Raw genomic sequence first — 14,570 nt, 5'->3', positions numbered from 1 at the left:
TCTGTGGCCCACAAGTGCACCGCTACCACAATTGGGAAAAACTCCAAGAAGGTTAAATCCCGTGTGACCTCCGAGGCATGCCAGCTGGCGGGCCAAGGCTGAGCACACCACCTGCCCCTGAAGTAGACTCCGAAACCCAGGGACCCGGCAGCGTCTGATTGTACCTGGAAATCTGAACGTAAGCTCAGATTGTCTTGCCAAAGTGACACTCCGTTGAAGTGATCCAAAAAGGTTAGCCAATTCTCGAGGTCGGCTTTCACTCCCTTGGGTAATCGGACCCTATGGTATGGGCGCTTCAGACCAACGGTAAGTCTAGCCAAGCGACGGCAGAAGGGGCGACCTGGCGAAACTACCCTGCACGCGAAATTGAGATGCCCGAGCAAAGATTGAATCTGTTTAAGCGTTACTTTTTAAAGCGGAATCAGTTGTAAGATTAATTCCTTCAGAGCGGTCAGTTTATCCAAAGGTAAGCGTGATGCTTGGGCCACAGTGTCCAATTCTATACCCAGGTAAGTTAAGCAAACTACTGGCCCTTCAGTTTTTTCAGCTGCGAGTGGCACCCCGAGCTCTCGCGTAAGGGAAGTAAAGTCTTTCATAAGCCTCGCACACTCCCCATTATTGGCCCCTCCCACGAAAAGGAAATCATCGAGGTAACGCGTAACACCTGCTAAGCCTGTTTTAAAGCGAAGGGCCCAGTCCAAGAATGTGCTGAAGGCCTCGAAAGCTGAACATGCGACAGAGCAACCCATCGGCATGGCTTTGTCAATGAAAAACGCACCCTCGAACTTGAAACCTAACCACTTGAAGTCGTGAGGGTGAACCGGGAGGAGCCGGAATGCAAATATCCACACCCAAGATGGCCACTAGGGCTGTCGCACGTGGGTGGGGGGCGAGGAAAGGAATCACGGAGCGGCACTACAGGGCCCAAAACAAAAACCAAACACGTACACACACCAAAGGACAGGGGTTAGATATTGCAAAGGGGCACTAATCTCAGGTGGATGAGGGGCTTGTTAGGAAAGAGAGACACTAACCTCGAAGGGAAAGGCCGCGCACACAGGAAGCTCACCCCCTTGTTCGGAATCTCCCCCGATGACCGCTGTGTGGAAGGTCGTGGGGAGGCGGCCGCCTTGACCCAGCGCCGACGATGATAATGGCACGGCCCAAGGCACAAGCACGCAGCGGGGAAGGGGAGCTCCAGCCGCCGGCAAAGGAGGCCCCGACGCCTCCGCTGCCACCGGTTCCACAGGGAATGTGGGCGAATGCTAAGGAGATGCGGGCGACGGAGACACGGCTCCTGCAGGCTGCGCTTGTGCCCTCACGAATGTAGCGATAGGCCAACTAGCTGCACGAATGCGTCCCCCAGGGAAACGGCAGCTGGCCGAAACGCTGAGCGCCGGAACCCCGAGCCGACTTCCTGCTCGCGGCCCTGGCTGCGCACGCGCGCCCAACAGCTGATCGGCGGAGCCCCACAGCTGATCAGCGGAGGCATTCGCCCGCGCGAGACCAGAGCGATGGCGCGGAGTCACGGGGAGCGCGGCGGAGGCACGGGGAACGCGGCGAAGAGACCGACGATATAACCTGCAAAAGAAAAGGAGACAAAGGGGACGGATCGTGGAAGCAAAAGGCAAGGATTCGGGAGCTAACGAAGCTAATGATCCGAACGCTTGCGGTGCTGGGGCAAAGAGAGGCAAAGAGAGGCAGAGTTCCCGCCTCCATCCAGATTTAAACGTCGGGAAGGCGGGATGTATTTTGATAAGAGTGGGGAGCTGACTGCCAACTTTGATATCTGGAACTGGGTCTTGTTTCCCAATAAATCTCACAGCAGAATGAAGGTTGGGAAAATCGAGGAACAGGCATCCTCCGACATAAAATTCACCATTAATCCGGAAGCCATTGTGTGGCCTGGGAACTTCAGCAAGGTGATTGCATTTCTTTCTTTCTTGCATTTATACCCTGTCCGGATTCATGCCCCAAAAGACTCCGGGGGAATGCCTGTGCAGTTGTTAGTAGAGTAGCATCTCCAAGAAGGGACATGATTCCAGGGAGGACTCAGGATGCAGCAGATCAATTTGTAAAAGTTTTCTGAGCCAATAATAAGCTTGACAGTTCAATAGCAGACCCCTGGAAGGGCAATCTCTTAATAATTCAGTGGCAGTAAAATATAACCGTAAAATTTTTAAAATGTACAATATACTTTAAGTCAATCAATTCAGATTGAGAGATTGAAGAAACATCAGAGAGAGAGAGTAAAAGTAAGAATAACATGTGACCATGTTGGACTGCATTTATAGGCAGTTCAGGGGCAGTTTGACCTGGAAACACAGAGCTCTTTCCAGATGCATGTCTGTCTCCATAAAAACCTTGAAACCTTGGAAACCTTCCAAACACACTAGAAGGTTCCAGAACACTTCTGTTAGCTTCGCCACACGAGAGCCAGAGTGGTGTAGTAATTAAGAGCGGTAGACTCGAAATCTGGTGATGATGTCTGTTATTTCTGTTGATCTCCTTTGATCCCCCTTCTCCTTATTTTGTAGGTCGTGCCTTGTTCAAGGTGCACCCACAGCTGTCGCCCTGGATATGCCAGAGTGACTAAAGAAGGAGAGCCCATTTGCTGCTATGATTGTGCTCCTTGTGCGGAAGGGACCATCTCCATTCAGGAAGGTGGGTGACTCCAGAGGACATCTAGTCCATAGCCCTGTTCTCACAGTGTTGAACCAGATCTTAGAGTATGGTCCTTTCAAGAGGGTCTTGTTCCCCATAGCAGTGCAGCACTCAACTGCAAGGCCTCTCTCCCTGCCAGCCTTCAGCCAGCCCGTCCACTCCTTCTTCACTGCCTTCTTCTTCCCAGCACACCTTGCTAAGGACTGTCTTTTCCTGACACTTCAAATGCACTCTCCATCACCATGGCAACCTTTTTTCTGCCCAGGCAAAAGAATTTCTCTCAGATGGGCCATTAACAGCTTTTGTCACGTGAGGCCCCAACATGGATGTCCAACATTCCATGTCCGACATTCCCCCCCCCCCCAAAAAAAAAATTTCGTGGAGTTGGACCACATTACACTTGTTTCCCTTCCAACTCTAAGATTCTAACATTCTGTTACAGCACATTCATAAGTGAGGGCTTTCTTCCAGATCCCCACACTATCTGAAATTAGAGGAGTACGGACGGAAATGAATTCATTTGGCTGTGGCACCCTGCTCACAGAATGCCCCTCCCCAGGGACAGTCACCTAAAGCCAGCAGTGAGGTCATTCCATCACCATGTGATTTGTGGATTTCATTTTGATTGTGGGTTTACATGTTCTCTCGAATGAGGATGCTGTGGTTCAGTATTTTCCTTTCATTGAGGTTCTGCGATTGAAATTCTATTACAGTGGTACCTCTACTTATGAATACCGTGTTTCCCCTTTTTTAAGACACCGTCTTATAACTTTTTTCCTTAAAAAAACACAGGGTGGCTTATTTTCGGTGGGATGTCTTATTTTTATTGCGTCAGTATGGTACGGTACAGCAATTTGCACGCTGAACAGGCGGTGGAGAAGTCAGCTGAGAGGCGCGTTTTTCCCCTGCGTCTGTTTTTTTTAAAATAATAATTTTTATTAAATTTTATAAAAACATTTAAAAGAAAAACATAACACATTAACAAAATAACACTACAGAACATAAAAATACAAAACGACTAAAACAATCAACAATAAACACATCTTATATCATCTTTAAAATCATTGTATCTTTTGCTTCCCCAAGTCCCTTCTATCTGATTTTCATTTTAAAATCATCTGTAACAGTTTCTAGCTCATTACTTTTTAAATTCATCATCATAAATTTTTTCCCCTTAATTCATCTTAATCACAGTCTTATATTTATAACTCAATTTCCAGTTTTATAATCTTTTCCTTATGTCCCTAATGCCTTAACTTCGATCTTTCCCTAGGTGATCCATCTTTTATTGTTCAGAAATAATTCCCTAAATACACTTTAATTTTTTTCCAATCTTCCTCCACTCTCTCATCCGCCTGGTCTCGAAGTCTTCCTGTCAATTCTGCTAGTTCCATATAGTCCAACATTTTCATTTGCCATTCTTGTAAAGAGGGTAATTCTTCCTTCTTCCAATATTTCGCAAGCAAAATCCTCGCTGCTGTGGTGGCATACATAAACAAGTTAACATCCTTTTTTGGGATTTCCTCCCCAATTATTCCAAGCAAAAAGGCCTCTGGTTTTTTCAAAAATGTATTTTTATATATAAATCATTTCCCAGAAGCCTTTTATCTTGGGGCAAGTCCACCACATATGATAGAATGAGCCTACTTTCTCCTTACATTTCCAGCACTTGTTATCACCATTATGATACATTTTCACTAATTTAACCGGTGTCAAATACCATCTATACATCATTTTCATTAGATTCTCCTTCAAAGCAGTGCATGCCGTAAATTTCAATCCCTTCTTCCACAACTTTTCCCAATCAGTCATCATAACATTATGGCCCAAATCTTTGGCCCATTCTATCATTACCGTTTTTGTTTGCTCGTCCTTCAAGTGCCACTCTAACAATAGATTGTACATTCTAGACAAATTTTTACTGTTTGCCTCTATTAATTCTGTTTCCAATTTTGATTTCTCTGTTTGGAAACCAACTTTTTTATCTATCTTAAATGCTTCATTTATCTGTACATACTGAAACCAGTCACTTATCTTTTCCTTCAATTGTTCATACGGCTTTACCTTAAATTGATTTCCCACCTCAATCAAAATGTCTTTGTATTTCAGCCTGTTCTCATCCATATTTGTCCTTTTAGGTTTCATCGCCTCAAGGGGTGAGATCTAACCGGGAGTTCTCCTCTCTAGCAAATCTTTATATCTTATCCATACATTGAACAATGATTTTCTAATTATATGACTTTTGAATCCTCTGTGGGCCTTAACTTTATCATACCATAAATATGCATGCCAACCAAATGCATTATCATAGCCTTCCAGATCTAACACATCAGCATTGTCTAGTAGAAACCATTCCTTCAGCCAACAAAATGCTGCTGCTTCAAAATATATCTTTAAGTCTGGCAGTGAGAATCCTCCCCTTTCTTTTACATCTGTTAGAAGTTTATACTTAATTCTGGGTTTCTTCCCCTGCCAGACAAATTTAGACAATGCCCTTTGCCAATCCTGAAAACATTTCAGTTTGTCTACAATCGGTAGTGCTTGAAATAGAAATAACATTCTTGGCAGCACGTTCATTTTAACAGTAGCTATTCGGCCCATTAAGGACAATTCCAACCTCGACCATATCTCTAAGTCTCTTTTTATTTCATTCCATAACTTCTCATAATTTCTTTATACAGATTTAGATTTTTTGCTGTCATATTCACTCCCAGGTATTTCACCTTCTTCACACATTTCAGTCCTGTACAGTCCTCTATCCTTTGTTTTTCCTGTATCGTCAGATTTTCCCCCCAAAACCTTAGTTTTTCCTTTATTTAGCTTAAAACCTGCAACCTGTCCGAACTCTTGAATTATCTTTTTTTTAAAATTAATGTATTTATTAAGGTTTTTTTTAAAAAAGAAAAATATAAAAAGAAGAAACAAAAATGACATACAGCAAAAAGAAAAAAGAATACAAAAACACACAGAAAGAAAAAAAATTTACAAAACAAAAATTCATATTTGATATCCTTATTACTAATCTAATCAGTTGACTTCCTCTCCCTCCTCCCGCTACGCTTCTTTACATATCTAGCTTAGTAAATTCTTAATCTTACATACTTCTAAATTTGCTTAAATATTATCATAATACCATAGCTAGTGATTCTAAACAATTAACCTCTTAATCTATTACTTTCGTCTTTATATTGATATCTCTATCTTCTAAGATTGGTTATTCTAAAACCCTTTTGTAATCTGCAACCTCCTTGTATCGAACTCTTGAATTATCTGTAGTGCTCTTACAGCACTTTGTTCAGCGTCTTGAATGGTTAACACCAAGTCATCTGCAAAGGCTTTTAACTTATATTGTCTAGTCCCTACTGTAATGCCTTTAATTCCATCATCTCTCCTAATCATATTCAACAAGACCTCTAGGACTGAAATAAATAGTAGGGGGGAGAGTGGGCACCCTTGCCTTGTTCCTTTTTCAATTCTTATCTCTTCTGAGACCACGTTATTTACAATTATCTTTGCTTTTTGCTCAGAATAAATGCCATTAATACCATTAACAAAGTTCTGACCAACCTCCATTTTACTCAAATTTTGTTTCATAAAGTTCCAAGATATATTGTCAAAAGCTTTTTCAGCATCCACAAAGATTAACATTGCTTTAGTATTTATTTTCACTTCCAACCTCTCCAAAATATCGATAATATTTCTTATATTGTCTTTTTTTAATTTTTAAAATAAACTTTATTCATTCAATTAAAAAACAACATATGATAATAACAAGCATTTATACAATCATGGGACCCAGGTGGCGCTGTGGTTAAACCACTGAGCCTAGGGCTTGCTGGTCAGAAGGTCGGCAGTTCGAATCCCTGTGACGGGGTGAGCTCCCGTTGCTTGGTCCCAGCTCCTGCCAACCTAGCAGTTCGAAAGTACATCAAAATGCAAGTAGATAAATAGGAACCGCTACAGCGGGAAGGTAAACGGCGTTTCCATGTGCTGCTCAGGTTTGCCAGAAGCGGCTTTGTCATGCTGGCCACATGACCTGGAAGCTATACGCCGGCTCCCTCGGCCAATAATGCGAGATGAGCGCGCAACCCCAGAGTCGGTCACGACTGGACCTAATGGTCAGGGGTCCCGGCTTCCGGGTTCAGCGCCAGCGCCGATCGGCGGGGTTTCCTCTCGTCTCCGAGACGGCCCGTCCCTGCTAGGAGTGGGGAGGGCAGCGAGAGCGACGCTGCGCCCCTTAGAACCTCGGGAAGGGCGTCCCGGGGGCAAATTTGCTCGGCACAGCCCCAATCCGGACTCCCCAACTCTTCGGCTAGCTCTAATAAGAGCTCCGGAGCGAGGAGGGTAGAAGTCGCGGGGGCCATTTTGAGCGGCAACGTTATTCTAGCAGGGAGAAGCTTCAAGCCGAAGGCGGAGAGCGCTGGATTCTTCCGAAAATAAAACAATTGGAAAAGACTGTAAGTAACCTCACGATTTGGATTATAAAACAATTTGGATCTGGGAGAGAGGGGAGAAAAGAGGAAGCCACCCCCCCCACGGCAATAAAAGAGACAGTAAATAGAAACCCGAAGCCGTAAACAGAAGATTTGCAATTCAAAAGGATCCCTCAAAGGCATCAAAGAGAATCTCCCCCTTGATGCAGGGTGAAAGGGGAGAGAGACTGTGGTTTATGACTGCCCTGCAGCAAGAGGTAAAGTCTAAGAAAAACCTTTCTTTTCCTCGGGAGCCGGCAGCCCAGACAACCCAGTGAGTTGATCAGGATTTATAAGGCAATTTTTATTTCACTTTGTATTTTTGGACTTTGTGGAATTTCTTTTTTGGTCTAAATGTTTGTGAAATGTGAGTTCGAACTTTATTGTTAATAAGACTTGAAGAATGCAGCCAGCTTGTTAAAATGGAGTCGAGAAAATAAACTGTGATCATATTCCACCCCACGTGACAAGTTTTGACCTTGGCAGGATTGAATTATGTCAACAAAAAAGTGTTCCCCTGAGTTCCAGCGGTCTGTTTTGACCTTAATGTGGGAAACAAGAATAGAGCTATGTCAAGAAGAGACACGACGGCAAGAGTTACAGCAAAAATTTCAGATGGTGATGGCAGAATATGATTTTTTAGAAGATGAAGCTTTTGACACTGAAAAAGATGAATGTGAGAATGACAATGATGGTGACTGTGATTTGGAAGGAAAAGATGAAGATGAGGACTGTGATGATTCAACACAAAATGAAGCACACCACGAAAAAAATGATGACTTTACTCTACAAAAAGTTGGATGGAGTGCCCTGCCTTTGAGGGGGGCACGATTGGTATTATTGGAACTCCAGAACGTCCACAGGGAAGAAGGAAAAAATATGCAGAGAAGAGAAGAAATTCAGGGGTCCTGTATGGTGGCCTGGATGGCAAAAGACTGTAAACAGGGGGTGGGGTGAAGGGAAAGTGATGTTGTGATTATAAGGATGGATTAACAGGTTTATAACTGGTCTGCTGATTATGGAATTTGCTGGATTGGGGGGGTGGAGCCGGTAATCGGGGATGTAAGGTTAAATTGAGAATAGTTATAGTTTTAAAAGTGAATGGATTTTGGAAAAATGTGAAAATATGGAGGCTTATAGAGGGAGAAAAAATTAGGCACGGGAAGATAAAATGGGAGTTTGATTTTTCAGTGATTTGAATATTAGATGAAAATGTTAACAATTGATTTATAAGTTGTATAAGATACAAAGGTGTATTTTTATAAAGTAAGAAACTGTTGCAGATGATAAAAAAGGGATGAAAACCGGGGAAGGGGGGGGAGGGGAAGCCCACAAAATATGGTTTTACAATTATGAATGTAAGAAATTTTTTTCTGTTTTGTATTGTTTTTTCTCTCTTTTTTGCCCTTTTTTTCCTTCTCTTTTTTCCTATTTCTATTTTTCTCTTTTTTTGGTATGACAATAGATGGTTGGATGGATGGCCTCCTGCGTACTGCCCTGGATTGCTGGAGCTCCCTGGTGGCAGGGGGGGGGCTTTGGGGTCAGGGGAGGGGGAGGAGGACAGAAATCCAAGCATAAAATGGACCATCTCTGACTGTTCACATACATGGGATACTTCTGTGGCATGGGAGGACCCATGTGGGTGGGTAGGAAGGAGGTGGAAAAGGTGTTTATGTATGTACCGTTTTTTTTGTTTTTTTGTATTTTGTAAAATTAATAAAAAGTATGTTTAAAAAAAAAATGGTCAGGGGTCCCTTTACCTTTATATTGTCTTTCATGTGTCTCCCTGGCAGAAATCCTGCCTGGTCCTTATGTATCAAGTCTTTCAATACCCTTTTCAGTCTTGCTGCCAAAATACTGGCATAAATTTTATAATCCACATTCAATAACGAGATTGGTCTGTAGTTCTTTACCTGAGTCCTGTCCGTATCTGGTTTGGGAATCAGCGAGATAAATGCATCTTTCCGTGTCTCTGGTGCCCTGCCCCCCCCTAGTATCTCGTTTGCAACCTCCATTAATGGTTGTATCAACCAGTCTTTTAATGACTTGTAATATTTGGAGGTCAACCCATCTGGTCCTGGGGCCTTATCATTTTTCAACTCTTGGATTGCTGCTTCCACCTCCTGTCTAGAAATCAGTTCATTCAGCAGGTTCTTTTTTTGTTCGGGAATCTTCTGTAATCCATTTTTGTTTATAAATTTCTCTATTCCATCTCTGTCTTCTTTATCTTTCTTATAGAGCTCTTTATAATACTTAATGAAGCACTTCCTTATCTCTGCAGGGTTCTCTATATTTCTTCCTTCATCTATAATCTTTATAATTGTGCTCTCTTTCTGTCTCTTCTTCAATTGCCAGGCCAGTAATTTTCCACATTTATTTGCTGATTCAAATGATCTTTGTTTCATCCTCTTAATTTTCCATTCAATTTCTGCATTTATCAATTGTGAGTATTGCACTTGCAATCCTGCTCCTGTAAAGAGATCCAAGTCCAGTGCTCCTGGTCCGGCTCCCGCTCCTAAACTCGAGCCTCCTCCTAAAGGTGTCTTAAAATCTTCCGCGTACCTTTCTAGAAATCTTCTTTTGTCCTCCACCGATCTTATCTTATGTTCTTTTTGTTTGTACTTAAATGCCAGACCCTCTGGGAATTTCCACTTAAAAGAAATATTATTCCTTGTCAAAATCGTTGTCAGATTCGTATATTTATTTCTCTTGGCCAAAAAGAATTTTGGCGTCTCTTTAAAAAGGATTATTGAGTGTTGAAAAACTTCAAAGTTTTTCTTATAATGTTGTCCCAATATCTTATCTCTTTGTTCCTTTGTCTGGAAAACCACGATACAATCATTCAGAAATTTTGGGTCTTTTCTGCGTCTGTTGCCGGTTTGCTGGCTCCCTGAGCACGCAGGAGGGGCTGAGGAGGTGACAGGAACAGGGCCGTCTTAAGTCTACCCAGCACTGTGGGAGGAAACTGAGCAGGAGAGAGGGTGGTGCTGCAAGAAGGACTCAAGAACGTGGCCTCATACCAGATAATAACTCTGATCCATCTTGCTGAGGATTGACTGCACTTGGTGATGGAGGCTCACTAGAGTTTCATGCAGGACCTTCGCAGAGCTACCTGAAGATGTGGGATCCTTCTGCATGTAGGACAGATGTTCTGCCAGTGAGCCACCACCCTTCACCAAAGGGACTTCTGATACTTCAAGGAGATGGTTGTGTGTTGCGCTCTGGATGACAGATGCATAGATCTGGAATTGGGCTGAGGTTGACTCACTGGAGCTGCTCTCCTGGTTCCAGGGTTTAAGGGCCAGAAGTATAAAGCAGCATCCTATGTTTCTGAGGAGAGAGGGAGGGAGGGAAGGAAGGAAGGAAAGAGGGAGTGGGAGGGAGAGAGGAAGGGAAGAGGGGAGAGAAAGAAGAGTAGGAAAGAAGGAAGGGAATAAAGAAGGAAAGAAAAAGAAAGAGGGAGAGAAGACAGAAAGGGAGAAAGAAGGAAGGAAGGAAGGAAAGAAAGAATAAGAACGAGGGAGAGGAAGAAAGATGGGAAGGAAGGAAGGAAGGAAGGAAGGAAGGAAGGAAGGAAGGAAAGGAAGGATGTGGAAAAGAGAGGAGAGGAAAATAGAATTTGGTAGGCGGGGAAAGTGGGGAACAAACTAACGAAGGCTGAAAAAGATGTGTCTGAAGGGGAAAGGGGGATGAGGAAAACAAGTGAACCGTAAAGAGGAGGAGAGGCAAAGAGGGGAAAGTGAAAAGGAATAAAAGGAGAAATCTGGAGAGTTGGGCAGGAGGGCAGGGGAGAGGTGGGCAGGGTCCTGCCTGCTCCCACGCAGGGCTTCCACGCCTCGTCAGTGCACGAGGCTTGAGACAAATTACAAAGGCAAACAGGGGCTTTCGGGGACGGTGGCAGCGGAGCCGGCAGCTTTCGCACACTCGAGGCGAGCCGCGCTGACGGGAGAAAGGTGTCTCTCTTCCCCCACCTCCGGCACAGTGGCAAAGTTTGCTTTGTCTCCCTACTTCACGCCCTGAGGCGCCGACTTCCCCAGGAGCAGACACCCGCCCCAGGATCGGTGCCTGGAGGATCGCTGCCTCTGCAGGACTCTCGCGTGGAGGTTTCCTTCCGCAAGCTCCAGGCACCGATCCGCTAACGGCGCCTGCAAAAGGGGCCTGCCCCCATCAGGACGGAAGAAAGGGAAAGGCATCCCAGAAAGAGAAAGCCACGCCATGTCCCTTTCGACCGGTTAACGTCCCTCTCTCCCTTCGTGGAGGCTGTCAGAGTAAGCGCGGCTTCTCTCTCCCCGCCTGGGCTGCGTCTCATTCGCAACAGTGTGCAGAGAGAAAGGCACCTCTCTGCTCTGTCCCATTGTGAACTCAGCGGGCAGCGGCACGATCCCGGCTACATCCCCACGGCGGTCCTCCCTGCCTTCAAGACTGCTTTGCCAGAGGCATGGCGATCTGCACCCCAGGAGAGCATGGCATCGGACACGTCGGCGGCTCAGTGTGCATGCCTCCTCGATGCGCCCCTGCTGGACGGGCGCCGGGCTGCACCGTGCCATTCAGCCCAATGGGAAGGATGCCCCTGGGCAGGAGCAATGGCGGCTTACTTTCGGGGTACATCTTACTTCTATTACTTATAGGAAAACCCTGCCATGGCTTACTTTTTGACTACGAATTTAAAAAGGGGAAACACGGTAACTCTATTAACGAATGTTTCTACTTATGAATGGAGCTCCGTCCGCCATCTTGGATGTGGTTTAGAAACCTGGATGTGAATGCTCTGGTTTTTGAACGGTTTTGGGAGTCAAATGGACTCCCAGAACACATTCTGTTTGAGATCAAGGTACAACTGTATTCTCATACTCTGACATTTAGGGGTTCCTAAGAAGTAAATTTGATGATGCCTACATCAGAGTAAAATACTCAAAAGTGGCTTCAGCATGCCAATTTTAGTCTGTGTTGGATTTAGGGCTCTTCAAGCAAATCCTGTCCTAAGCCATGAAAATGTCCCTCTCTGATTTCCTGACCTCTTCCACTTCGTTATATTGTCCCACTGTATTGGAATACACACAGTTACAGATGTAAGAGTTTTGTTAGTGATACTGAAGTCCTTCTTTTCTTCAGATGCAAAGCATTGCACTAAATGCTCAGAAGATCAGCATGCAAATAAAGCGCGAGACAAATGTATACCCAAAACGATAACATTTCTGACTTATGAAGAAACCTTGGGGATTGTCCTGGTTTCCTTTGCCCTCTTCCTGTCCTTGACCACTGGTGTTGTCCTAGGAATCTTCATTAAATACAAGGAAACTCCCATAGTCAAAGCTAACAATCGAGATTTATCCTATATCCTCCTCAGCTCCCTCCTGCTTTCCTTTTTGTCCTCCTTCCTGTTCATCGGCCGGCCAAGGAAAGTGACCTGCCTTCTCCGACAAACAGCCTTCAGCATCATATTTTCATTCGCTGTCTCTTCTGTGTTGGCAAAAACCATCACTGTGGTTCTGGCCTTCTTGGCCACAAAGCCAGGGAATAAGGCGAGGAGATGGCTGGGGAAGAGTCTGGCCAACTCCATTGTCCTTTCATGTTCCGGTATGCAAATTGTCATCTGCACCATCTGGCTGGGAATCTCTCCACCCTTCCCAGACTCCGACATGCACTCCCAGGCTGGAACAATCATCCTTCTATGCAATGAAGGATCTGTTGCCATGTTTTACACTGTCCTCAGCTACATGGGCTTCCTGGCTGCCATCTGCTTCATGGTGGCTTTCCTAGCTAGAAAGCTTCCAGGGTCCTTCAATGAAGCCAAGCTGATCACCTTCAGCATGCTGGTCTTCTGCAGTGTGTGGGTGTCCTTTGTGCCCACTTACCTGAGCACAAAAGGGAAGTACATGGTAGCTGTGCAGGTCTTCTCTATGTTGGCCTCCAGTGCTGGGCTTCTGGGCTGCATCTTCATTCCCAAATGCTACATTATCATATTCCAGCCAGATCTGAATACAAAAGCACATCTAACTACAAAAAGTGAAGGAAGTTTCTGATTCTTAGCTTCTTTGAAGATTCTGAGCTTCACATTTACCCTACCCTGGTTTGTGTCAGGACAACTGGAAACATTATTAAGTCATAGAACCACAGATGACATAAGTGTGTGTGTGTGCAATTGTCTTGCCACAAACCTCTCCACCCTTGAAAATGACTCTATGGAACAGTCTTAAATTTGCAGAGGAAAACGTGTAATCTAACAAAGTGATAATATGAATAGACTCTCTTTTTTTTTGAATTGTAAGTTTTATTGTATTAATCCTAGTACATTCTTATATACATAATATACATTTTTGTATACGCATACAATATTCCATTTCAAATGTTAAGAAATAAAGATTATTACAACATTTAAAAAGTCTTCTTGTTATTTTTTTTCCTTTCACAGGTTGGCAACGAAAACACCCTCCCAGTCCAGATAAAAGGAAGCCGATCACCATTGAAACTCTCAGATTGATTTGGGATGTGCTCCCTCGCATATGTTGGTCTCGATACGAGGTCAGCCTCTTCAGGGACCCAGGTGGCGCTGTGGTTAAACCACTGAGCCTAGGGCTTGCTGACCACAGGGTCGGCGGTTCGAATCCCTGTGACGGGGTGAGCTCCCGTTGTTTGGTCCCAGCTCCTGCCAACCTAGCAGTTCGAAAGCATGTCAAAATGCAAGTAGATAAATAGGAACTGCTACAGCGGGAAGGTAAACTGCGTTTCCATGTGCAGCTCTGGTTTGCCAGAAGCGGCTTTGTCATGCTGGCCACATGACCTGGAAGCTGTACACCGGCTCCCTCGGCCAATAATGCGAGATGAGCGCGCAACCCCAGAGTCGGTCACGACTGGACCTAATGGTCAGGGGTCCCCTTTTACCCTTGCATATGTTGTTCTCGATACGAGGTCAGCCTCTTCAGGGCTGCCTTCTTGCTGTCGTTCTTTGTGCCCTCCAGATTGGAGAGTGAGTTAGCGACTCAAAATCAACCCGCCAAGGGGGACTGACAGTCAACGATGTCAGTCTGGACAACCAGAAGGTGCACATCAAAATCCGGGCCTCAAAAACTGACCAGCTAGGCAAGGGCACCACCCTTACATTGGCACGCTCCTCACGAACTGGTCCCTGCCCAGTCTCCGACGTACCTAAATTCATGAAAGTGCGCCCCCACGGGTTGGACCCCCTCTTGATCCATGCCACGGGCTGCCCTCTGACCCATAGTCAATTCACTGCGGTGCTACGGATGGCGATTCAGGCCTGCGGTGGCAACCCAGCTCAATTCTCTGGCCATTCTTTTCACATTGTGGCAGCAACCACAGCGGCAGTGAGTGGGCTCCTGGCAGATAACATAAATGCAATGGTGGCGCTCATTTGCCTTCAAGGGCTATATTAGGCAAAATCAACAGGCGTTGACAGATTCCGTGTAATGCTTT

At 44.9% G+C, this 14,570-nt stretch overlaps 1 protein-coding gene across 1 annotated transcript in view; it reads left to right on the top strand.

Annotated features, from left to right (window-relative positions):
- The first annotated feature begins 1,745 nt into the window (after positions 1-1,745).
- Positions 1,746-14,570, top strand: part of LOC118080221 (vomeronasal type-2 receptor 26-like) — a 29,630-nt gene continuing 16,805 nt past the window's right edge. The window contains exons 1-3 of the mRNA XM_060270877.1: positions 1,746-1,922; positions 2,538-2,664; positions 12,249-13,142. Of these exons, the coding sequence (XP_060126860.1) occupies positions 1,746-1,922; positions 2,538-2,664; positions 12,249-13,142 (1,198 nt within the window). The remainder of the gene's footprint in view (positions 1,923-2,537; positions 2,665-12,248; positions 13,143-14,570) is intronic.

The sequence above is a fragment of the Zootoca vivipara genome, chromosome 2, assembly GCF_963506605.1.
Source record: "Zootoca vivipara chromosome 2, rZooViv1.1, whole genome shotgun sequence".
Classification (NCBI taxonomy): Eukaryota; Metazoa; Chordata; class Lepidosauria; order Squamata; family Lacertidae; genus Zootoca; species Zootoca vivipara.
Note: the sequence above shows the minus strand (reverse complement) of the source record. Positions and strands in the feature narration are given on the sequence as shown.